The 26883-nt window shown below is 43.8% G+C and overlaps 1 protein-coding gene across 2 annotated transcripts in view; it reads right to left on the minus strand.

The window, feature by feature from the left end:
- LMO1 (LIM domain only 1) overlaps positions 1–26591 on the minus strand; it is a 62361-nt gene extending 35770 nt beyond the window's left edge. The window contains exon 1 of one of the 2 annotated variants that reach the window (XM_065636375.1): positions 26463–26591. In XM_065636375.1, coding sequence (XP_065492447.1) covers positions 26463–26484 — 22 coding nt within the window. In that variant the 5' untranslated portion in view covers positions 26485–26591. Of the gene's footprint in view, positions 1–21136; positions 21175–26462 lie in introns of those variants that run through there. The other variant, XM_065636374.1, reaches the window with a different exon arrangement.
- Positions 26592–26883: the final 292 nt, after the last annotated feature.

Raw genomic sequence — 26883 nt, forward strand, 5'->3', positions numbered from 1 at the left:
TGTTGTTCTAATTAAGAATATCCCATAGTAAATGAAACATACGTGTCAAGTTACGCTGTAATACACAGTTCTGAAAATAAAAATGCCGAACCATCTATTCGACTATGTAAATCTACATGTTGCGGGTACTTCTGCCTGGTGGCCTGATGCTAGACCCGTAGATAAATAATTCGCTATTCAAATAATAGCAGCTAAATTTAGAGAGCACCCGCTAAACCTGCCAGAGTCAACTGTAGCTTTTGATGGTCAGATTTTGTTTCTTGGGCAAGGTGGGAAATGCAATTTATTACCATGGGGAAAGCATGGGTGTTGAAAACTAATTCAGCAACACCTCCAAATATGAAAGTTGTTCCTCGGCCCCAGCCAGAGGGCTGTAAATCCCGCAGACGCCGGCTCCTACGCCCTCACACGTGGCACCGCGACCATTTCCAGACTCACAGGACCAGCCCACTTTGGAAACCCTCGGAAGAGCTGGGATGCCAGCAGCTCCCCAGTTTGGGTTAAGAACTGCACCACGAACTAGAAAAATCTCAGGTTATAATTACGGTTCTGCAACTGATTTTCTGCATTAAAATCTCTGCATCGGTGTCTTCACCGGGGACAGGAGACAGCAATGCCAGTTTTCTCCAGGAGATTTCAGGTGGTCCTGAGCACTCTGAAAGCATCAAGTTGCTCTATAAGTGTGCTGCCAGATGCAAAAGATTTAATGTGACAGGCTGTGCTTACCTTGTCCTAAGACCCTTCAGCAAAGGCCAGGTAGATTAAAGATATTAAATTTTTCACGTGATTATTTTAAAACTTCCATAACGTCCCTACAACTAGCTACTCCAAAAAAATAACAGTTTACATTTTGTTTTCAGCAGAAAACGTTTGGAAGCTGTAAGGCTGTCTGGTGTATATGACACAGATATATACTACCAGCAAAAAAGGCAGTTTTTCCTCCTTTTAAATGATGGAAAGTCAATTTGCATCATAATTACAACCAAGGCCCTGTAACGTTACTTTCAGTTAAAACAGTAAACTACTATAACAAAAGTGTACCTGGGGAATATTTAGAGAAAGCACTAATGATTTCTTCCCTAGTGGTTAATAAATTCACTTCCAAATCAATTTGTTCATGATAGAAACTTGAGAGCATAAACAGTTACACAAGCACATTAGAGTGTGTCTTTCTCAGTATAAATGATTTATTACAATGATTAGCAGCACATAAACAATTTAAAATACAACTCTAATTAGCTTTTTGGAAGAAAAGGAGAAAAACCTTCCTGACTCCCTCTACATATTATGTTTTACTTTTATAAGTGTGTACTTTTTAATTAAATCCAAATGTCACAATAAATTTAAAGTGTTTTATTACTACCCTGGCTAACTAAGCCATTCATGCAAACATCCATTACATTAAACCAGATGCAGGACTGAAAGTGGTTGAGGAGAGAAGAAAAGAAAAGGGGGAAAAGCAATTATTTTTATATTTGACAAGAAATTTGTACAAATGTTTAAAGACAAGATCTTTGGCAAGCTTTCTCTGTTTTACCCAGAGAGGCCGGCCAGCTAATTACTCTTTAATACCTGTTTCCAAGTTTGAAAATGTCACGCCCTGCTAAACTTTCCCTATCAGAAACAAGAGGAGGAGGAGAAGAAAAAGATAAGAAAACCAGTTTATGTAAAATCTAACGCAGTTTACCACAAACAGCCAAAGCAAACCGCCTCTCTGCCTGTAGACACATAGATCCTTTTTTTTTAATGGCTGGGCAGAGTAGAGGGATTAAGTTAAAAAAAAAAAAAAAAAAAAAAAAGAAGTATTTTCTGAAGGGTTGTGGTCTCTCCCACAAGATGAGGCGAGCAGTGAGGCCAAGTGTGCTGGGAGCTGTGCCGGTCCCAGGACCCCCAACCCAGGCGGGGATCCCCAAACCTCAGGGCTGCTCTGCTACGCCTTGTTTTACTGCTACATCAGCAGCCTGGACTAAACAGCACAGATGTAGCATAGTTCAGACAAAAGCTAACCATTAAAGGAAGCGGCTACAATTATTAAAATAGGTTAAAGTAAATGGGCACCGCGCAGATAAAGCTTTTGACCTTAGCGCACAGCTCTCTCAAGAACACTTCAGCATAATTTATCTAAATTAAAAACCAAACACCAGATTCTAAAACGGCACAAAAAGATCGTTTAAAAAATGCGATTAAAAAAGCGGGTCAAGGGTTGGAAATTAGTAATTACTACTACAATTAACCAAAATCAGACAGAGACACATAAATTGTGCATATTACTGCAGTTCACGTCAGAAAGGCAAATGTGAGCAGAGCACAGAAGAAAAAGCCTCCAAGTTGCAGAACCACTTGTATAATTAACCTCTGCCACAGCAGAATACCCACTCCTGTAACTTTACGTCGTTTGTTTCTAAAGAGAAGTGCTGCTAGTTACTACCCAGCTATTAGACCAAGCTCTTCACCGGTTACTCAACTCTTTGGAAGCTGATATTTTGATTGTCTTCCAGTCTAAGATCTTAGCGCATTTTCACCCTATTAGTAGTACATTTGCCCTTCACCTCCTATTTTAATAGTTCTGAAACAGATGAGGAAGGCCAACTTCTGAACATCCTGTTATTGAGAGGAGGTCATTTTCCAAAAATGCCACCTGCTAGAGTCCATATTGTTCGAGTGCAAAAGCCTATTGAGAACTGCCAAGCACGGACCATAAAAGGTTTCTAAAACAGACTACTTAACACTGGATGAACACAGAAATACTCTGTATGCAACTAGCATCCTTCAGATGATTTTCCTTGGGTTTTGGGGGGCAAAAGATAATTTAACAATTAGCACTTTGTTCCCACTTCAATCTCAGAAGGGCTCTTTGTGAACTTCCTTGGAGCAACATTGAAAGAGCACAGTGGGAAAGAACAGGCTGACTACTGTTTTGAACTATAACCAAAATGAACTATTCTCTAGGTCCTCCCTTGAAGCTATCATCTACTTTGGGTTAGATGAGGAAAATCTAGTTTCAAATCTTATTCAGGCTCCAGTTTAATTTTGAGAGCTCAGAAGGCTCCACAAATCATTGTAAGTTAAAGTAATGAAAATAGGTGAACTTGAGAAGGTGGACAGGCACGAATGATCTCTTCCAAAATAGGGAAGAATCCATCTGTTCCCTTTTAAAGTGCATAAAAGTCTTTGTAGCAGTAATGAAAATTCAGGGATGTAAGTCATGGACATCATAGCAGTCTATTAGAGAGAGGAGTGGGGCTGTATTACAGAATACTGCGAGCAGCAGTGATTATATAAAAGGCATGCTGCAAAGGCAGCATAGCAGAGGACAAGTCAAATGATTCAAGGACTCAAGAACCTCAGTTCTTCAAAAATGGAGGGAGGAATGAAGATTTCTATCTTTTGAAGAGGCAGGATGGGTACAGAGCCACACAGATGTCTGAAAAAAGCGGGGAAGATGGAGAAGTAAAGCAGGATGTGCTCCTCAGGTGCAGAAGGCAAGTGGCCGCAGCTCCAGGTGAAGCACAGACGGTGGTTTTGCACCACAGACAGCGCAGGGGCCAGCAGGAGGAGGGCTCTGCCCTGGTGCTTGCGAAGGTCTTTGTTCCTCCTCTCTTCATTCCACACATCAAACCATGCCTTTTGGCTCTGCAGTCTCCAGCAGGAGGAAGGCACGGCCTCCACGCCAAGCACCTCGGGTGAGGCAGAGCTGGTCATGGTATCGGACACGCTGGCTGGGGCTGCCCAGCAGCTCAGGTGGTGGCTGCCCAGCTGCCCGTCCCTCGCAGCAGGGGCTCCTGTGTCCCAGCTCTGTGCCAGACGCGCCATCGGCTCCCTCTGCAGCACATCCCGCAGGATGGCCACCGAAGCCTGGCGTTGCTGAGTGTTTGCAGTGCCCCACTGCTGCCCCGCAGCAGAGCTGGCCATGAAACAGCCCTTTGGAGCCTTCTGCACGGGACTGTGGCATGAAGAGGAGCAATGCTGCACTCGCCACCTCTTTGGATCCTGTTCCTATGGGGCACCCCCGGCAAAACCACTCCAGGCCCATAGGGCTAAATACTACTTGGTAAGTCATGTAAAATAAAGACTAAAATGTTGACAAACCTTTAACTAGTTAGGAATATTTTTCTGTGTACATTTTAAAATGGCATATTCCACACAACTTCTCTTTACTTCCGTATCAGTTCTCCTGACTTAGAACCAGTAATATTTGAAACTCACAACCCCCCCCAGTATGTCCTGCTTCCAACCCATGCATGCCCTGGTCCTCCTCTTTCTCTACTAGGTGACTACCTAGTATCTCCTCCAATACACAAAGACAGGGTTTACTTTAACATTGCCAAAGATACTTATGTGATTTATTGCGTATCCCCTTGCTAATATTTTTAAAATGTCGTTGTAAACCAATCTTCCAGGAGAGCATATATTTCATTTGGTTCGCACATTGTTCCCAAATTGTTTTAGAGGAAAAACACTTTGCCATAATACCTATTAGACAGTACAGTAAATCCAGCAAGGGGGAAGGTGAGTATGACATATTAAATTGCATAAGCAATAGAGAAAGCCTTAGCCAGATTAGCATGACACAGTATAACACAAAATCTTACTCTCAAAGTAAACTGGAAACAGACTGACAGCCAGCACCCATGCCGATCTGCCCTTGGGTATTGTTCTGAAGCAAGAATCACATGAACTTACATGGGTTTTTTTGCAATTCAGCATATATATAGTATTCAGGCCTGAGATCTGGAGACCAGAATTTCACCCCACCACAGATTAACAAAATGCTGTTATTTCGGGAAAGTTACTTTACTTTCATTGCCCTTCTCAACCATTTTTTGATGCTTAATTCTAACATACTAACTTAGAGATTATTTCTTGCTATTCTATGTGCATACACTGCCTTACATAGCATAGTACCAAACAAACATAAACACGAGCAGGGTCAAGTCGTTGTGGTTTTTTTCCTGTTTCCCCCCACCCCCACCCCCACCCCCCATGATTTCTTAGTGATTTCTTCCAGGACATAAAAAGCATCTACAGTGTTACAGTGTTTATTTCATGGAAACACTGCCATTCAGCATCCGCAGGATGTGGAAGACCTCTCCTTCACTAGGTAGGCATCTCTGCTAAACTCAAGGGTAAACACTTAAGTGGAAGGAGTGCTCTGATAGCTTGCAGAGAAACGCTGAGTAAACGCAGCCCTGCTATCAACACTAGTCCTTTAATGACAAACTCATTCAGATGTTTAAGTTGCCTCAAGTGCTTGATCATGATATGCAGTGTGAGGAAAGTTCAAAACCAACTCCTCCTCCTGCACTCTTACACAACTTCAAACAGTGATGCACGCTTAGCTGGCTTGCTTTACAGATCTTGCTTTGATAAGCAAAATTTTAACTAGGTTAATGCCATTTGAAGACTATTCATTTAACTGAAACGAGACCTGTCACACTGTTCTCAGCTGGTACTGTAGTAATAACTCACGTGCCTCTCTCTTGTAGAAGGAACCAGCATAATAATCTTCACAACTGGCTTGCTCTGTACATCTAATGGAAACTTAAGATAAGAAGAAGAAATATTTGCTTTCTTTGATTGAGCATCACCAAGGAGTGTTCTTTGGACAGTCAGTGCTGTAAGCTTACAAGCTAAATGAGAACAGCACACATTAAGAAATCCTATGTACAGGTCAGGATTCGGCAAGATTTTTTGTTAACCTTAAAATTTTATCTAGTTCCTTGGATGGGAGGGGAGTGGGAAACAAATCATCATTTGAGACTTTAATACACAGAGTTTACTCAGTGATGAGAAATGAGCCAGCCATCCCAAGTAGAAAGATGACAGGATGAAAAGAAGCAAAAGCAAACACTGAGTATCCATCAAGTGTAGCAAAGGGGCTACCATGACGTGTTCACAGCTCCTTAGTTCAATGCACTGTTTAATTTGATAAAAAGTTTATAATGGGACAAATATTTTGACCATCTTTTCCCAAGAGGCAATCAGAGCTCTGTTTACTGTACAGAAAATGAATCCAGTTGTGTACCGGGAAGCATTCCACAACTAAACTACAGTGACCATGAGGCAGCAGCTCCTCCAGCCTGGGAGGAGAGGTGGAGGGAGGAAAGATGAGACTGTCAGTCTCCGGTGTCATTTTGCAAGCCTTGCAGGCAGAAAACTGTCTGACTTCATGGTTGGTCACCTACAGGAGACATCAAAATCATTCTCCTTTCCTCTACCTTGGCTGGTGCAGTTGCTATTGCACTCAGCTTGCTCAGGATCCTGCTGGGGCACATTTTTCTTCTGAGAGCAACCACTGGCAAATTGCAACTCTGAAGGCAAGGGTGGCCGCCATGCAGGAGCACTGCACGGGAGCTGCCCGCGGGGAACGCAGAAATGGTGCTGGGCACAGCTAAAATTGAGCAGTACGTTACTGCGGCGTGACCTCTCTGGTTGCTCTAACTCAGAGCCTGACAGCATTTCCAGCATCTCTTCCTCCTGGACTTATTACAACAGTTGCAGGGCAAAAAAAACCCACCAAAAAACAACAAACAAACAAGCCCCACATCGAGGCTTTAGGTTAGCCTAAGATCTTGGCCTACAGCTACATCACACTCGCTTCAAGACAACACTGGGAAGAATCCCCAAGAAATTGCCCAAGGAAATCTGGACCCTTTAACGCAGATGCACCAAACTCTTGAGATTTTTCATGTGTGGACAGCACTGATGCACCTATGAAACCCCAAGAAGGCCCTAGGTGCTCTGACTGTGTCAACAGAAAAGCCTTTATCTTACCAGATGTTACAGTATGCAAGAAATCAGGAATCTCCACCTTTGCTTTGAAGCAGCAAGATGCTCACTGACTTACACCAGCTGGCCCCTGCATTCTGGCTGAAGGTTTATTGCTGGTGTGGCACCTTTCCTGGTTGCTCCATCGGCTGGAGGCAGCTGCTGGCTCGGTGGGGAAGCTAGCAGGCAGAAGAAGATCCCCAGGAGGGCTCCTCAGCTCAGTCCATTTTCCCTCCATGAGGTGCCCAGCAGAAGCTCCGCACGCTGGGCTGAGCAGCAGCAGCTCTGCCTGCTTTTGTGCACACCCTGACAGCACCGGAATGCACTGGCCTGCAGCCTGGCATTGCTTCCCACGGAGCACATCATCATGGCAGGTGGTTGCATTCACCGGGCCCTTTCTAAAAGCAGCTCTAAGGCTGGCAACTGGGAGCGCAGCACCACAAACCCCACGGTTTTGTATGGAGGCAGCACCAGCTGTTTCCCACATTAACGCACAATGCCTTTGAGCATTGATGCTCACATGAAACTGTGTTAAAAATCTTAGCGCTACCACCAATTCCTGAAAAAGGGGCAGCGATAATGATGTTTCAAAGTAATTTTATTTGGTCTGGGTTTGCTTTTGGTTTTTGGTTTTGTTTTTTGTTTTGTGGGGGTTTTTTTCTTCTCTGTGTGTTTTTTTTGTTTGGTTGGTTTAGGTTTTGGTTTTTTTCCCCATTCAAAAGAGCACTCTGCCACTGTTTCCACTACAAGTGATCCCATCTCAATAAGGTCAAGCCTACAGGGTGGACCATGTGTAAGGGAAGAGAAGAAGAAAAGATTATGTGAAACTTAGGAGCTCTGCTTGGTGCAGAACAGCTGCAGCAGTCAGCATCCCAAGTACGTTGCCCCGAGAATTATGTTTCTCTCCCACTCTCCCCAAAGCATTTAATTCAGGGCAGAAGGGGTAGAACGCGTTCACCTCTGCGCTCCCGTGCCACAAGCAACCATATTCATTCGGCTTTCCTATTTAACTAAATGGAGTTCACACATGCTGCAGTATAAAGTTACCTCTTGCCATCTGAAAGCAGCCCAATCAATGCTATACACAGAGAGTACGCATTTGAATCAGCCCTAAGTTAATTCTTAGTCGTCGAAACTGTGACAGCATGCTGACCCTTTCAAGTCAACTGGGAGCAGGCAATCTTTGCAGAAGATCCTCAGGCCTTTAATCAGATTCTCAGTGGGTTTTAAAGAGATACTACAGCATCAGTTTGTAAACATCTCTCTAGTGGAAATAAAGATTACTTCTGACCTAGCCAATTACTCAGTCCCAGAAGATATATCCTAGAGTTATAATTGAATGAACCATAGGGAAAGAAAATATATTTTAGGTAGGGGGTAGCAAACCCAAATCCCAGCTTAGGATGCAGGCAGTACTGTATCCCGTGGAAAGATCAGATACAGAGAGAAATGCTTATTAAAAAAAAAGTCTATTAAATCATCTAGTCCTTTCTCCTACCAGGGCAAGATTGCTCTCTTGAGCATGGAGTCCTACTGATATGAGTGCAAATTATCAGCTGAAGCTCTTCCTGAAAAGCAGGTGTGATGGGCAAAGACCAAAGCGTTAATTTGAGGAGATGCATAGTATCAGGTACTTATTTGCCACATCACAGGGAATCTGGGGCGAGATGTCAGCCCATGGTAGCATGGCTATGCTGTAAAATGAGTAAGCAATGAGAAAGAAAATGCAGGAGAAAGAAAGCAGAGGACTTGCACTCAGCGCCAAGACTGTCAGAGACATTAACCAGTCTCTTGTTGCATTGCTTTAAAACTGCATTTTAGCATGCCGAGCCATTGCACTCCATTGCAGAGAGATATAATTACTGACTTTTAAAAAAGAATCGAGTTATTTATTCTGGAGCTATTACAGACTAATGTGTAACAGACATCACCTGACGGGCCATAAAGGCTCCAAGAGCCATTATAGCCTCACAGGTCAAGACCTATTTGAAGGTTTTAAAGTTTGTGGATCACTGTTCTTGAGCTGAACGGCACAGACAACACCTGCACAACAACACATGCAGAAAAGCTGGAGGAGACTTCTGGGAACAGCTGCTGCTTATGCTTTTTCACACTCGGATCAAACCAAGTCAGATCACTGAAAAGAAGTTCAGAACATGCAGACATGGCTTTTGCCATTCCCATCTAGGAGTTCACCCATAAGCTTGTAGCTTTTTTTAAAAGGGTGCATTGAGGAAGAAAATGGCATTATACCCTCCATGCTTCCCCATCAGGGCCCCCGTTCTATCTTACTTTCATGGAGAACTAAAATCCCAGCCAAGTGATGGGTTTATAAAATTTTAATAGGAAAGAAAAAGGTATCCTCAGGCAGGATCTTATGTGCAGACTTCCACCATAAATGAATGTTCATGAAAATATGGATTTTATATGGAAACACTGACAGAGCTTCACATGCTGTGACATAAATGCCTCAGCATGGACTGCCGACTGAGGAGGACCAGCGAGCCCCACATCCCACAGCCAGAGGCTGTCGTACTGTCTCTTTCTCTAACCCAAACAATTCACCTTCATGCCTCCACTATTCTCTGGGGAAGGCTGATCTAGAGACCAACTCTTCTGAAGCCCAGAAACTTTCGAGTTGCTAGCCTAGAAATATTCTTAGCCATTTCCACCTGCTTGTTCTAATGACAATAAAATATTTTGGGGTAAAAAGCCTGTTTTCTTTCCTGCCTGGTGTTTCCCATCCCAGTGTCCTCATACAGGGCAGACTGGTCAGCCTTCATTTTGCAAAGGCAGCCAAGTCGAAGCATGTACCCCGCTGCCTTCACGAGCATCCTCTCTGCCGCTATTTCCACATGGACTTATTGTCTCTGAGAATGAGTGATCTGTGGCTTACCCATGACAGACAAGGTCTATCAGTGCCTCTTATCCAGCATTATTAACAGTGATCATTATTAGACATTTCTTTTTCAATCCATTCGAGGACTCCATTTGCCTTTTGCCAGCTGCCTCGTACCTCAGGCCTTTTGAGGTCCACCATCACATGTTCATACCGCCCTTTGAATCTTTTCTGCCATTTCCAGCTGACAGTAATTTCTGCTTGCTCCAGGTCCAGAGATCCGAGCAGAGATCAGCTGGGGCTCCTGCATTCCTTTTCTTACTGTTGTGAGCTTTAGACAGGAATGAAACCAAAGGGCAACAGAACAAGACTTCAGACTCCCTCCCATCAGCTACTTGCACTGCAAAACCTTTCAGTGCCATTTTCATGAGAATCAGGAAATCTCTACTTAGTGCTCACAAAGTAGCTTTCCCACCCTCTATACTAAAAGGTAAGGTGAACGACTTCTGTTTGAAGGCAGAATTCATGGCTTTGGTGTCAGGATCTAAACTACCACTTCTGAACACAGTGATGCTTGGGGTTCATTTCCACTCATCTCCCAGATTCAGAATAGAAGCGTTATTTCTCATTCACAAAAAAAAAAGAAAGAAAGAAATGCCACAAGGAACAGTCGCATTCTGTTTAGTGTGTCATTTCTTAAAGCAGCAGTCATCTCAGAGCAGTGCTCCGTAGCTAAGGTATAACTATCCTGTACAGAGCTAAAGCGGTTGGTTAGTTTTTGTCAGCCGTTGGGTATGTACACACAGTTCCGCAAGTCAAAATTTTGCTTTCAGAAAACTTGAAGCTTCTTAACTGCATGAGGAAGACGAGCAACCAGGGAGGGTGCCTGCGGGATGGACAAAACCAGTGGTTCTCTCAAGTGTGACGGAGACCGAAAGTGGCCAAGAGCCAGCTCCCCCCAAAAATTCCTCCTGATCTCTTCAGAATTTAATTGTCAGTCTCTTTAGCGTGCACACACACACAAGGCAGATTAAAAAAAAAAAAGAAATGGTGTGCAGGGTGGAAGCACCATTACACGGTATTAAAATGTCAGAGATTTAAGCTCTGTGTTGGTTTAGTCATAAGTTACCAACAACCACTGATGGCAGACATAAAGCTTCCCTTAAATTATTAAGCATAAAACAGCAGACTGTAATATTTTGCTAAACCAAAGTACAGACACAGACAAAGATGTCATTTCAATATTTGAAAACAGCAAGTTTAATTTAAAATAAGAGCAAACCAATAAGCTCAGAAAATAGCAATGTGTGAGAGGAAAATTACACTGCTAGAGAAAAAAGTGGAAGGACTTAAGAAATTTATAAAAGTAATCTCCAAGTGGAAATTAGAAATCAACCCCTAGAAACAGAATAACACAAAAGAAATATTACTGTCCACTTTCTAAATCAATATAACACTGCTACACGACAGAATTACCATGGTAACTCAAGTAAAAAGAATAAAGCAATTCTTATTATTTCAAAATAAAATCACAGCCTGAAGCCCAGCTTTTATTACAACTGCTGATAGATCGCTGGCTTGTATTTATCTGAAATATTGCTTTTCAATCAGCTATTTTATGAATGTACAAATTTCACTGAGCAGCCCACTTAGACTGAATACTTAAAAACCCCCAAAAAGACTAGTCAATGAATCGATTATACATATGCATGCATTTTTTTAAAGGAAGCCTTATTTTATATATATATTTTTTACTCCATCCAAATTAAAGAGAGATAAGGGAATGAGCAAGAGTAAGTTAAAGCCTTGTTTCGTCTAAATTCCAACTTAGGGAACGCGTGTGCATCAGGGGGTGTGGGCAAACACACACAGGAGAAGAGACACATCTGTTCCCTCCTGATCAAAGGAGAAGAGAAAACACTGTCTAAATACAAAGTTGCTCGAGGACGTTTTGACTTGCCCTGCTGAGTACTTCAGACGTTGAAAGCATTGTTTGTACAGCTTGGAAAGTGCACCAAGCGCAGGATCCTTGTCGGCGCTGGAGCTGCACTAAAGGCAGAGCTCGGTCAAGTTCCCCCACGCCTCCACGGCTGGTGCCACCTTTTAAACACATTAGCGCAAGGAGAAAACCAGCAGGTTCCCTTCTGCTCCCTCCCCTCGGACTTTCAAAAGAGCATCCATCAGGGACTGACAGCAACAGTCCTCTTAAAAATAACAGCGCTTCTCCTCCGCGCCTGCGCCTCCTTCCCCTGGCACAGCAAACACCCCTGGACCAGCCAAATACTGAGACGGTCACCAGATGTGGGGCAGAGCTCCATGGGACCTCAGAGCAATCACACAGAGAACCAAGATGCACGCAGGTTAAGAAGTTAAGGCACCATCTACCAAAAAAGGGTCACTACGGAAGCACCTGTAGACTGTCAGGGTGTTTAACAGCACAGCCTTACCTCATTTTTCTGTCACATGCATGAAGCAGCAGAGAGGAATGTGACCAGCACTTATAATCATGGCAGGAATCAAGAGGAACGTGCCCGATGCTCATAACGGTGGCAGGATGATTGGCTAGTGAAGGGTTTTCCCCAACAATTTGCAATTACTTGGACCGAACCTCAGGGACATAAAAAAAATTCGCCTATTGAGAGGGGATCAACACGACTACCCCGACAATAGCCAAGGAAAGTAACTGTTAGAATAGCGCTCCATCCTTCCTAGAAGATCCAGAAGTTGTTTCTCCTTTCTTCTGTGGAGCTCTGACTCCCTAACCCAGCCTGGGGGAGCAGGCGAGGTTGGACCCAGCCCCATCACCGTGCCACAGCAAGGGATGGTGTTGCAGATCCCACTCTCCTCTCTTGCTGGGCAGGGCAGCAAGGGCTGTGCAGAGAGAAAGCCAAGCTCAACAAGTCTGGGACAACTTGCACAGAAGCCCACCCACACCTCGGGGGGGTCAGGCATGTCCCCCCCGATAGCCAGGCCTCAGCTCCAGGGAATGCTAACTTGAGGTGCACAAATTCCTCAATACTGGCAAAATGCTTTGAGGATTAAAAGCAGCAGTGATATGCCAAGTATCATAATTGGAAATAAAGACAAATGCTGCAACAAGAGCAATAAGCCACCTGCCAGCTGTCTTTTGTATTAAAATATTTCAGTGTTCTTAGAGCTGCTTTTCCCATCTCACTCCAAGTCCAGATGAACTTTGTGGGTTGTTAGTTTTGCCATGCAGCGGTGACATTGCTCATTATTTTTAAAATAGATTTAGGAACTCTGATCACACTCAGCTCAATCTAAAAGTATGCACTGTCTTTTAGCATAATGTAGTCCTTTGCCGTCTACTGCAAATGGGTTTTAAGCAATGGTAGAAACAATATGTGCTTAATCTGAACGTGGACTGCAGAGAGGTCACACACTCAAATATCCTGTTTTATGTGGTATCTGGTTGTATTTTAAAAAAAACTCTTTCTAGAGACTTCAAGCCAGCTGAGGTCACAAACAATCATATAGAGATTAGAACAGGGAAGGAGCTGGGGGGAGCAAAGGGGAGCCTTGGTCTGACACACTGAAATAGGACACTCTGAACTGCACTTAGTATTTCTTTAAAAGAAAAAATGGCTAAAGTAGTAAGCTTCAGCAAAACAGTAAATACAGGGGTAAAGAGTTTTTATTCAAATAAAGTCTTGCCTCAGGAGATGGAAGGAGATTCTTGAAATACAGAGATAGGATTTTACATGTGCTAAAAGCATCAGTGTGACACTTTTGGGGAAAAAAAAAAAGGCGGGTGGGGGGAATACCTTCATTGTTATACATGACAAAATAGCAACTAAATGTTTGCTTTGATCCCAGCGCATAAAGGGTGAAGCTTTTAGGCAAGGAGCGGCAGGTGATCTCAGCTCTTCTGCAAGTCCTAATGCTCCTAAAAGCCACTCTTCCAGTTTCTGTAATTGGGCATCAGTAGTTAATGTAGTATTGACTGCATTACATGCTCCTGTGCATCCTCTCACTAATGCCAATTGCATCACCTTGTACATTTACCATATTGCTTAGCCAATAGCTGTTAAAAGCAATCCAAATCATGAATCATATAGGAAACTTTTAGCAAGACACGACATCCAAAGGAGACAATTTACAGTTGAGTTAATCTGGGTACATTAGCGAGACATGGATTCAGGAAGACAGACCAATTTATGTTACTTTAGTTTTACCCTTTATTGCTTTGTATAGGCAAATGAATGGAAGGGCACGGAGTAAAAACAGATATAAAGGAGTCCTTTTCAAAACAGATCTCCATTCCGTGCAGACAGGTCAAAGGGTTTGAGACTGATGCTTGGTTTGGGCTTTCATAACCATAACAGGGTACTTACAGAAATCATTTTGCACAAAGGCGTATAAAGATAAATATATAATGGATTCTGAATAATGTTCATTACCCACCCCCACTGCAAGTACATTAGGCAGAAACCAGGTTGCTCAACATTATCTAAGGCATGGCCCATCCACGAGTCACCTGCCATCACGACTGCCAGGAAGAGCCTTCACACGAGGTCCCAGGTAGGTCTGCTCAGGAGCCCTGTCAGGTGGGAACCCAAGGCAGGAGATGTTCTGCAAAACCCACCAAGGTTCACTGGCTCAAGCCAGTCCTCCAGCCTTAGATGTCTATCAAGTCACTTGTCAACATACAGAAAGTAGGACCTTCCCCTACCTACTCGACTCAAAGGGACTGCATCCTTTTGAAATGTATACCCGTCTCTCTGGAACAGAAGGAAACGATACAAGCATTAAAGAGGTCTTGGTTAACCCACATCAGCCGCAAGGTAGAGCCAACCAGGAAACAAATTAGTAGCAAGCTCCCTCTGAAAAAGTGTATTTTACAGAACAATTTCACACTGGATGCTTGACCAAAAGATGCATAGCAAATTGACATAGCACCTTTCTGCTTTTCTGATCAAGCTCAGTAGCACCAGGAAAATAGAGGAGATGGGGAAAAAAGGAAAGGACATCTAGGAAGTGTGCTCTTGCCTCATCTCTTATGAGTAGCAAGTAATTTTCAATATTTTTGGAAGGAGGAAAAAAAAAAAAAAAAGGAGAGTGGAAAGGAAATTTAGGGGAAGTGATGGCTCATCAGCCAAAAACTTTACAGAAGAAAAACTGAACTGCATCCTTAAATACTGGATCCCAAAAATACTGGGAACTCTGGTGTTATAAGTCTGGTTTTAAAAAAGATCATGATTCCCCTTTGAAAAGCTTCCAGAAGTCTCTTCGAAAGAGTTGCACATGCAGGGAAAATGCCAAAACAAAACATTTTCACTAGCTGATCAATTTAAACAGCTGTGGTAAAGCTGCAGCCACTGGCACCATCATTAACAATTTAAAGCATGGCTGCTTTTGTCTTCCTTCCCAGTTACATTCTCATTATGCCTTTTTATTTATTAGAAACACAGTCCTCCGGAATACATTTCTATATCTCAGATCCATAATAAACCAAGTAGGAACATCCCTGGCTTCTACTCAAATGGATGTTTACATTGGCGAGAGGGTTAATTGTTTAATTCTGGTCCAAGTTCTCTGCAGTTCAGTCATGAATATGCAACAATCATCCACTTATTCTTTAAGGAAAACAAGAACTGTTGAAATCAATAGTTTAAAAAGAAGGCAAATATTAATTTCACTGCCCAAATCACCCTTTCAGAGTTTGATTAGCACACGAGGAACTCTGAAGGCTGGCGTAAAGAATTCAGAAATGTTCAATGAAATTAAAACCAACTGTACATTTGGACAACAGAATCCATTATCTGCTTTGATATGCAATGTATGAGGAAACTAGTTTGCAAGAACATTCACTGGAAAGGAGACCTGAGCATCTGTTTGCGCAGATAGCACCCAACATCGCGCTTGAAAACTTGGGCTGGGGAGTCACCCTGTTGGAGAACAGAGAAAATGCACATGCACTTACACACTGAGAATTAAAAAACAGTAGCTGCAGTGAATTGTTCTCAAACCGTCTATAGGTTTAATTATGTTAATATAATAGTGAACAACTTTCATTTTAAATCGCCCTTCCCTCCACCCCCAAGTCTTCAGTGAATAGGAGCTACATTCACTGAATAAATCATGCCCTGGCAACAGTTACACACATTATTGAAGTTGGGGGCAGTGATTTCTATATGGTTTTAAACAATGTCCATGTATTCTAAACGATGACAGTTCTGTCCAATTTTAAAAATATATAGACCCATTAAGAGTTTTATTGTTCAGCATTTAGCAGCATCTGCAGTGCCTTTTTATTCTTACACTGCAACACTTAATGCTTGATACCATTATTCTGATTTTGAATTGATTTCAAGTAAAATACCTTATTTGCCATAAACTTTCATATTCTTTGCCTAAGTAAGACTCTTCACAGATACAATCAGTCATAATGCTAAAAGAACAGTTTGCCTTTAGCAGAAATGTAATAGTTCAAGCTAATGACAGCGAAGCAAAACTTTGAGCAGCGAGCACATTTGCAAACAGACTAAACCATCTCTAAACATAAAGCCTGAAAACCTTAAGAAAGCCTCCAAATGAAATCAATTAATCCTCCAACCATGATAAATTTCTTGACCGTTTAAGAAACTTATTTCAGACTCTGCTGTGACCCTTTATCACCAGACCTAATGGATTACTTTATTAATAATGCACTGGTCTTAAAAGGAATTTTTCCGAAGATTCTACCATAAGAGAGCATTTTCAGAATGGCTATGACAAACTGGCTGACACATTCACGTTGTATCTATTAAAGATAATAAAATTTAACACTAACTCCGAAGAAGACAAATTATGTTCCTCTGCCAGGGTATCAAGCATACTTTCTACTGTATTAAACCAAAATTAGAGCAAACTAATTTCCAAGAATCAGCTGCTTCTTTTGCCCTATTACCCATGTTGAAAAATGTTCCTACGCTGTTTTAATGCTATTATGTCAACCAGACAACTATCACATCTCACCAGCATCTGGGAACGAAGAACGATGACACCCTGCACAGATGCCTACCCAGATCCTTCACCCAGCTGGTCTGAGCAAACGCTAAGAATTATTTGGCAGGAATACACCTATAGAAAGTAGATTGCTCCTATCAGGCCTGCTAGCTCCTTTCACCCCTCCTTTTCCCATAGGATAAGTTTGCATTAAAGAGAGATGTAGGCTGTCAGTGCACCAACCACAGTACCTTCCATTTCTTGAAAAGGTTTAGGCAATTGCTATCTCATGATACTCTCATGCCTCTCTATCTGCCATTTCCAGGAGCGGGGCACCTCTAGGAAGACTGACTCTAGCTCCACACTTGGTCAGCTCTGGAGAAACATGCCAATTTTTTTTTTCTTATCCTTTCTGGCCAAACCAAGTCTCATATGGTTTATTCTGCTGCCAAGTGTGCCCTGGCATTATTCAGATTCCTTCTTTTACAATCTTCTGCCTCCTTTTCATAAATACATTAATCTTCTGCTGTACATTTGAGTCACAAAAGGACACAGTGTCATGAACTAAAGCCAGACCAAACCTCTGAAATTACACCAAGACCTCGTGTATCGAGATCAAGCCCTCAAAAAAAAACCAACAGGTAACTCAGCTAAATAGGTAAATAAAAGGTTTGGTTCTTTATACACAGGAAGCTAGACAGCGATGGACCACAGAGAAGGTCCAAGGTAGAGGGGCACAAGCGATTTAAAAAAAAAAAAAAAAAAAAAGCAGCAACCTCAGGAACAATTAAATTCCATGTCATGTGAGAAAAAAGCCACCCTGCCATTTCCCCTCCTCTCTTGGCTTGATTCCTCAGTAGGCACACCTGAGAAAGGTACATTAAAAAGAAAACAAATATACCAGCAGCACATAGAGCACCTCTTCTTCCTATATGTCACTGTTTATATTAGGCTTGTGTACAACTTCTACGTGCCTTATTTTTTGTGTGCATAGTGATTTTTATCGATAGAAGCAGATTGTCAGGACCTATCTTGCTGGAGCTACATACCTCTCTGTACACACCTAACTATCTATAGGTACCCTGTATGTCAGCTGGCTCACTCATCTGTGACACCAACCCACAACTCTGCTGCCCTGGCTAGGGTGCCAGGGCACCATTCCTGTAACTGCCATTATACAATCAATGTCACTGCTTTTTTAATTCCAAATGCTGCTTTTCTCTCCTTCTGTGCAGGGTAAGATGGGCTCTAATACAACAGGGAACCCAACCGCTGCTACTAATCCAGTTTCAAATTACCTAATATTCATTGCCCTAAATACCTCCCATCAACATAAGACCCATTCTCCAAACCCAACATACACAACCACTGAATATCCATATTTTTTCTTTTCATTTTTAAAGGAATTATGGCAAAAAAAATAAATAAAACCCAAGGTTTTTGTACCACTGCATGTTTAATGGAGTCCTCCGGTATGTTATATACTTGGCCTACTCTTGCGATCTATTTAATCAGAGTTCTGCTCGAAAACACAAAGGAACCGTGATTTGGGGTGCTACTGTCTATGCAAACATCAGGATGAACACCCAGCTGATCAGTGCTTTTACAAGTGCACACGCACGCAATAATTGGGTTGAAGAATACTATGTCTAGTTAACACAGTACAAGTTAGCTAAAAGGAAACTTTCACCCTACACACACATAACAAAGAGCTGTGATTTCTATTAGTGCATTTCATACCATACATGCTGATTACCAGGCTGTGCTTCATTGTTAGCAGAGATTACAGCTGGGATAAGCTGCAGCTTTTTCCTAATTGCTATTATGATGACTGAATTTTTGTTTTGTGTCAAGCATTATTCACACATTATACTCCAAAATTTGATCCCTCCATGATGCATTATTGATTCCACGCAGGCAATCATAACTGCCGCCAATGTGAAGAATTAATTTCGGCTATTCTTGATTTGTATTGCTCCATCATAGCAGAACACAGTTCTATAGGGAAACACAAATTGAAAAGGAAGATTTAAGAAAATGTAGAAAATGCCACTGTCTTTTAAAAGGGATGAGTCCTAGAGAGCGGGAAAAAAAACCCCAAAACCTCCCAAACCCAGCACAACACGTGTGGTCCAGAAAGAAATAAGGTCAGTCAGCCAAATTCATCTTAGTCAGAGGAAGGTTACAAGAGTAGCCTTATGCCTCTAATAAAGTAAACTAGCTTGCTTCAATGTATGTTGCCAAAGAAAACAACTGAACACCTCTGAGAGCAACACTGCTTCAAAGCCTTTGAAACCCCGTTAGCTTCATTTGTTTTTCCAGCATAAGCAATACTCAACCACTTAGCGTGTCTTTTATCCACAGTCCAGTCAACTGCAAAGCTGATCTAGAAGATGGGTAACAGATGCTTCACATCTACTTTTTTTTTTTAAGTTCTCCTGTGTTAACAAAGCAACTTATGAGAACTCAACAGAAATAAAGCCTGGGAATTTTTTTTTAATCATCCCTGAAGAAGGTTATTTCACAGTTTTAAGATGCCAACTTAATTAGCACAGAATAAATTCAGAAGGGCAAGACAACTTACACAGGGGCACTGACCCCACATTGGTCAAGACTCAGGCAAAATTTGTTCAAATCTGCATACAAGAGGGCACTAATAGTGACATACTTCTGCTTCATCTCATATATTAGTGTACAATCTTCATGAAAAGTCCATTCACATTTTTTCATTGTCCCAAGCGCTTCGCATCAGAATGAAAAAAACCTCATATCCCATGCCAGAAACTTGATTCAAATTCTGTGTACATGAATACATCTGACTGATAATTTCAGAAATCAAACTTATAATGAGATTAAAAACCTCAAAATGCTAGTCGTAAAATACTGAGTACTATTCACCCCCTCACTCTTTTTTGGGGAGGCGAAAAAGGGAGAGAGATAAGAGAAACTTCAGTAGAAGACCTTTGGTTAAAACTGCGCATCCATCCATTATTTTCAATAGTCAAGCCTTCTTTCCTAACTGTTCTCCAATATAGTATTAATTCGGGTTTAAAATACCAGAAGTCAGATATGGGTCAGGAAACAAAAATCATATTGCTCCAACTTATTAGCACTGGGCAGCTTTCAGTACTATTGACAATACATGATTAGCACCAACCTGACATGGGAAAGCAAGTGACTTTGAATTACAAGTCATTTTTCTCATAAATATTTTAAAAAGTGATACATATATTCAAGTAAAATCAATGCTCCTGCCAAAATATTCAACTTCCACAATTCCTCCAAGCTCTTTGGCTCCCTGTGAAAAGCTGTTCCTTGTCTACAGTCTTGCAAATACTCAGTAATTTCTTCTACTTCCAAATGACAAATACCTATGACTTTTTTTTAACACATAAAGAGATTTCTGGAAAAAAAAACCCTGAAGATCAGAGAATCCAGCAACACACTCATTACACAGCACACTTCATCCATTTATGAAGGTGAGATGAAACAAGAAGATAATAGCTACAAATGTGTGTGAAAAGTTAAGATGTAGTTCCCACTTCCAATAGGAAAAGTGCTACCAAGGTGGAGGTCCTTGGTGAGAGGCAGCACCATCGATGGAAGCCCATCTGGATGGCTGCAGAAGCCTCCTGCTCTGCCTCAGTTTTAATCTTTGCCTTCAATGTAGGACCTATGAGGCAAGACCCGAGCCACAAAGCAGCCTTAGGAAAACCTCATTAGAAAGTTGTGATTAGACTCACCACATTTGTCCTAGAAACTAGTGGTGACTGAGCAGTTGAGTTGCACACCCTGGTAGGCAACGTGCAAAAGAAGGCATCGTGTCATTCTAACTACTAACTAACACTGCCTACTATTCTTAAATCAATTTGCACTCCCTTAGTCATCCTTGATCAAGACCAGTCAGCTTTAAAAAAATAAGTATATGTGAATAACTCAAATAAGTCAAGCTTTTCTCCAGCTTCATTCATGAAATTAGCTTCCAAATGAACCTCCACTTCTGCCATTTATAGAAGGGAGTAAATTCTTAGAATAAGCCAATGCTTTTTCGCTGGGGCAGCTTATTAGCTTATTGTCATTATGTTTATAGCTATGAAGAAAAGCTGCGAGAAATAGATATTAAAGGCGCACATTAAAGAGAGCCAAATGACATGCAATGGAAAGGAAAGAAAAATCTCAAAATGAGATTTACAATAAAAACTGTTAAAACAAACAGGCTAAAATTGATATATTAGAGTATCTTGTAAACATAAAAATCTGAATAGATTAAAAATTTAAAAAACCCCACCAAAATCAAACTGTTCCTGCTATAACCTTTGGCAAACAGAGCCTGAGGTAAACCCTTCTCGACTGGTTCGATCATACCAGAGAAGCGATTTAAAAAAAAAAAAAAAAAAAAAAAAAAAAAGAAAGAAAACAGAGAACAAGCATGCTTTTACCAACACAAGAGAAAAATATCAGAAGCTGAAAGCAGAGCACTGCGATATGCACAGTGCACATCTGTTTCAAAACTACTTATTTCTACGTTCGCAGGACACAGAAGACACCGAGCACGGGCTTACACAATCTCAGCCCACCTACCGTCCTCCTTGTCCAGCACCATCATCTCGGCAATCGAGAGAAGTCCGGGGACAGATGCTTCTTCTCCAGCAGCCTCCGCTCAGGGGAGAAGAGAACAAGTCTCTGGGAACACAAATGAGCTACGGTACAGCTGATCGTCCTTTAGCAGCAAGTGAGCTCTAATTACCCAGTTGTCCAGCTTTTAACCTAGATTGCACTCAGAATTACACTCAGAAATAAAGCACTTTGCAGATACAAAAGCAGTCTCACCTACTTTTATGCCTCAGAATTGCAAGGAACTAAAACTGCAATTTAGAAAGAAGGGGGATCAGAGCTGTTTCTTTGGTTCTCACCTTCTAAATGGCTCAATTTACGCAGTATAATCTATTTTAATGTAATTGCATTTGATAGCTCAGAACCCCAGCTGTTGCAACCGCGCAGCTTTCAACCTTACAAAGTGTTTTCCCTTTGGATTCAAGCGGAATCTGAATCTAAACTCATCTCCAGCGAGGGCAGAGCAGCCCAGCCCGCCGGCCGCCTGCCTCTCCCGATGTGCGAGCTTCGCGCACTTGCCGTTCGCCCAACGCACCCACGGCCCGGGCCCCCCCGCCCCGCCGCGGGCTTCCCCGCCGCGCGCTGCCTGCCCGGCTCCGCAGCGCCACCTGCCGGCCCGCGGCGGCGCCTCCCGCCCGCGGCGGCCGCCGCGCAGTTCTCTGTGCGCCGGGAACCGCAGCGCGGGCGTTAGTCCGGACTTGCCGCCGCAGGAGCGGGGCTTGTGCCTGAGAGCAGCCGGGGGCTCCGGCAGGGCAGCGGCTCCACCCTCCGCTGCGGGCGCCGGCGGCCCAGGCTGGGTCCCACCGGCCCTGCTGCTCGCAGCTGGATTTCTCGCGCCTGTCGTGACTTAAAACCTGGTACTAATTTTCTGTACAAACATTTCGGGTTTGTTTTCACATGTACGTATTAGTTTCAGGGAATACCCTGGAGAATATAGCTCCGTTTTCACTGGGTCGATCTTAAAATGATCCAAACCAAACGCGGTACAAACTCTTAGAGGCTTGCTCCACTTTCCAGAGGTGCCATCAATGCCCAGACATGAAGAGATTAAGTTTGGGGCCCATATCTGTTATCCTTCCTCTCGCAACTCCTAATCCTTATTCGGCCAAGTCACCCGTTGCGTCCAACGGTGCTGGTGAAGATTGCGGGATCAGATGCTTTGCTACCGACATCAACAGCACCATTTCACTCTGTCTTTTAATCCGAGAAAACATTTCATTCCTGCTTTAATGATACTTCCTCCCCTTTACAATCGATACAATGGTACTCTAAAAAGCATGATAGAGGGCTCAAGTTATATATTCTTAATACCAGTTTTTAATTAGATTCCTTATCCCCAGCTGAAGTGGCTTTTCCTTCCACCTTCATTCAGATCCTTAATCCTAACAGTCCTTGAGCGTATTTGATGATAAATGTATCATTTTACATTGAACCGTTTTCATCTAGTACTTTGAACAACTCCTGTTTCCTACTGATACTAGTTTTCAAGTGTTGAATATGTATTTTAGCGGAGTGCAACCACCATAAATAATAATTCTATTTTAAGATGCATCACAAGCTGAAAAGGAAGACTTAATTCCAAAGACTAAAGTCTAATATTTAAAAGAATCTGCGCAAAAACTAACAGAAACACAGGCTTTTCTAAATTTGTGGTATTTTAATACTTCTAATCTACTATTGGCCTCCATTAGAAAATGGCGAACTCCAAAAATGTTTAATCTTTCTGTTTATGTACCTTTCAACCCTATTGCCTTCAAAAAGGACAGACTTACTCTAGAATATTTGGTATGTTTAAACTCACACTATTTGGTAATTACAAGAAAGGCAAAGTTTTGATAAAAATGAAGTTAGCTGTGGTAGAGAAAACCAGCAGACATAATGCACTTGTAAAAAACAAACCAAAAAAACACGCAGTACAGAATCAATATATGTTTTATTCCTTTACTGCTTCAGCATGTCATAGAGGCTGGATTACTCTCTTTGCAAATGGATATTTTTAAACACTTTATCTGCTTACTCATTTCACACACCAACAATAAAAAAAAGTTTTCTAACCCCCAACCACATTTGTACAGCAATTAAAGTCAACTACAATTAACACAATCTGTTAGAATTAATCATGATACCTGATGTCAGTTTACTTTTTTAAACAGAAGTCTGGACTTTGCAATCAAAACATTTATGTATTTGAGAAATATCTTAACTCTCATTATCTTGAAATTTATAAATGCGCTGCATGGTGCGTAGGTTGGCTTGCCCACAGCAAATTCAGCAGTGATTTATGCTGTGAAATTGACTAAAATGCAAGCCTTGAAGTTTTTTTATGCTCAACCTTTCTCCTTCTCCCCCCGCTTCTCTCTTCTCTCAGCTCCTACCATTTGTTTCAGGAAAATATTTGCCAAAGTTCCCCTGTAAAACCGTATTTTCTAATATCGAGTCATGTTGCATCAGTCAAGTTATATTATGTCACTTCAAACACACAAAATGATGTTACCTCCCTTACATAACTTGACGTGATGCCACTACACATCAAGTAAAAAACACTATTATTGTTGTTATATTTTTGGTCTGCCCCTTCATCCTCAATGATATCTGTAAAGACCACAGAAAAGTATTGTTGCATTTTTTTCTACTTCTCTTGGCACCACGGCATGTGTGCCAAGGAAGCTTTTCACTCGCAAAGCCATGTAGTGGTTATTAGACTTCATGGGTGACACTGGTGTCACCCTAGGGCCAGCACGCACCCCTACAGCCCGACCCACAGCTGGCAGCCACCTCTGGGGCCATGGCCCAGCTTGCTAAGTAGCCTTGGGGGATGCAAAAGCAAGGAGCACGTTGTGACCTCTACCTACTAGGCAGCAAGCGTCCTCCTTGTGATGCACGAGGACTACTGGGGTGGCGGAAACATTTCTGAAATCCTGCATTCTCCATGCAGTAATAATTATGAATACCCCCACTGCTGCCAGACACCTCAAAAGATGAAAACCCCGTGAAACTCTCCCCCGCCTGCACAGCAAAGCCTCTTAAAATCAAGGGGAGAACTGGATACTAGTTACAATGCAAGAATTTTTAGATGGTAGAAATCAGACTGGTATTTGTGGGGCGGCGGGGGGGGGACGGGACAGAAGAGCCATTTATGGGAGCAAAACAGATCCATTTTTATTAACAAGCTCATTCAGGCTTGATTTCATAAAGAATTGGTTTAGTTAGCAAAAGCTTCCATTTTAGTTCATTTCTAACCTATGCAGGTCCCCTTTTAACATCCGCAGATGAGCGGGCAAGTAGAGCCCATTTGAATCGGGCAGAAAGAAACATACAAAGTTAAAATAAACTCCTCATAGTTTCTTCTCTCAATCTCGCCTCCTGTCCCCAAATTCTCCATTGCACTTTTAAAAGTGAGCATAATTTCTCCTCGAGCATAACTACTCCATCAAGAGCACAGGAGATTCCCAGGCATCACCACAGTTTGCTGTTCTGATCTGCACATCCCTCTCATCAGGGGTTTGTTTCCTACTTTACTCCTTTTTAAGTGCAGCCAGCACTAATTTCCTCTTTACCTCTACCGTCACCACCATTATTCCTTTTTATACAGCCGCTCCTGAGATCTCCTGGAAGGAGGCTGTTGAGAACTGTCTGGATAATCAATGGTTCTAGTTTCATTTCCTTACACCACCATCACGCCGGCCCCGAGCTCCTTGTGTTTAATGAGTACGTCTGCAACACTTGAAAGAACCCAAATACCCCTATTAGAAAACCCTCTTCAGATCTCGGTTTTTCCTCCCAGCTCACCTGTGCCTCTCGCTTCTGCGACGGAGGCAGCATCCTGCTGTTAGCCCGTCAATCAGATTCAAATGGATACAGGTTGGCAGGCACCCTCTGACAGAGAGTCACTGGGATTAAGACACCACCCAGTTATTGTTATTATTAAAGGGTATTAATGGAGATGTTAGAAGCCTTTCCTTCCCTTTCCTCCAGCAGTAGAGCAAAATTCAGGGGACTCTTGCAATGCACATCACCTCTGAAAGCGAGGTCAGAGGGAAACACAAACCGTGCTCCACACACATTCACCAGTAAGAAATTAACCTTGTTTAATTTTTCTGTCATTGCCTAACCCTTTTGCCTTTCTGCAGAGGATGCAAGGCATGAGAAAAGTATTTCTACCGTTATCTCTCGCTGAACAGTTAGATAAGTTTATACCCTCTTCTTCAACACACGCACTTTCGACTGGAGCATTATAGACCACATTAATAACACTACATCAGTTTGCTTCAGAGGGCTTCTAGAAACTGGAGGAAGAAAAGACGTTGGGACAGGGATCCTCGGCCCAGAAGCATGTGACGAGTTTGCAGCAAGCTCCCTCCCCACGCACCTCTCTGGGGCAGTGAGCATTTAACCTTCCACTTGTCAGCGCTCGGGCCCCCTCCCACACAGCCGGATCGCACAAGCGAGCCCGTGATTTCTCTTCGTGCCCCATCTGACTCCGCGGTGCCGTGGCAGGCGCACTCTCACCTTTCTGAAGCAGAAAGTCCAGATCAAAAGAAAAGAGGAGGGGGAAGGGGAAAGAGGTAGAGAAACAGGAAAAAAAAATAAAGGCAAACAGCAAAGGAAAGCATCTTCCACTTGCCTCTTTAGCCGGGTATCCACTTTTCCGAGTTGAAGCCCCCCGCCAGACCGTCAGAGAGACATTTTTATGGCAATTTACGCAACCACGGAAGGCAGCGCTGACTGCGGTGGGAGCGCGGGGCGGTATTTCGGCACGCCACAGACTCGGATGCCACCGAAGTTGGGCCGGTGGTGACACACGCTAAAGGCCACCAGACCTGATGGCGGGCCCGGTGGCGGGGCTGCAGGCATCAGGCGCTTCCCCGCTGGCCACAGCACTCACCGCGGCCGGGCGAGCTGCCGCCGATGTCCCCAGCGCGACCACCGCCGCACGGCGGGGCCGGGCACGCCCGGGCGCGCAGACCCCGCACCGCCCGGCCTAGAAACCGCGGCGGCGGCGACCCAAAGGGGGAGCGGCCCCGGGGGCGGTGAGGAGCCGCTGTCCCGGGAGCCCCTTTGTGAGGCGGCGGGCCGGGGGCTCCGCTACCCGCGGCAGCGGCGGGGCGGTGCGGGACAGGCCGGGCAGCAGCGCCCTGGCGCGGCGCAGCGAGCGGCGGCCCGCGCGGGGCAGCTCCTCCGTCCCTCGCTCCCCCCGTCCCTCCCTCCCTCCCTCCCCGCCCGCCGCCTCCCGCGGCCGGGGCGCCCGGGCGGAGTTGTCCGCGGCGGGGCCCCGCGCCCCGCTCCCACCTACCGTCCTCCTTGTCCAGCACCATTGTCCCGGGCGCCGAGGGCGGCCGCCGCCGCTCCGGCTCCTTGGGGCGCTCCCTCTCCAGCCGCCGCTCCGCGGCTACGGGGGAGGCGAGGGGCCGCTCCGGGCCGGGCCGGGCAGCGGGCGCTGCCGAGGCGGGGGGCAGCGGCGCGGCCGCCCCGGCGCTGCCCCGGGACGCGAGTTTGGAGCGGGGCTGCGGCGGGCTAGGGTCGCGCTGGGCGCCGGAGAGCTGGAGCCGGGCTGATGCACCAGCCGCCGCGCCCCCGGCCCCGCCGCTGCGGCTCGAGTGCCAGTTTAGATATCAAAAAAGAAGAAGGTGGGGAGGAAGAGAAAAAAGGGAAGGGAGGAACAATATCGGGGGCTGGTTCCCCAGCTCCGTCCTTTCCCAACCTGCGCTGTCAAA

The sequence above is a fragment of the Caloenas nicobarica genome, chromosome 5, assembly GCF_036013445.1.
Source record: "Caloenas nicobarica isolate bCalNic1 chromosome 5, bCalNic1.hap1, whole genome shotgun sequence".
Classification (NCBI taxonomy): domain Eukaryota; kingdom Metazoa; phylum Chordata; class Aves; order Columbiformes; family Columbidae; genus Caloenas; species Caloenas nicobarica.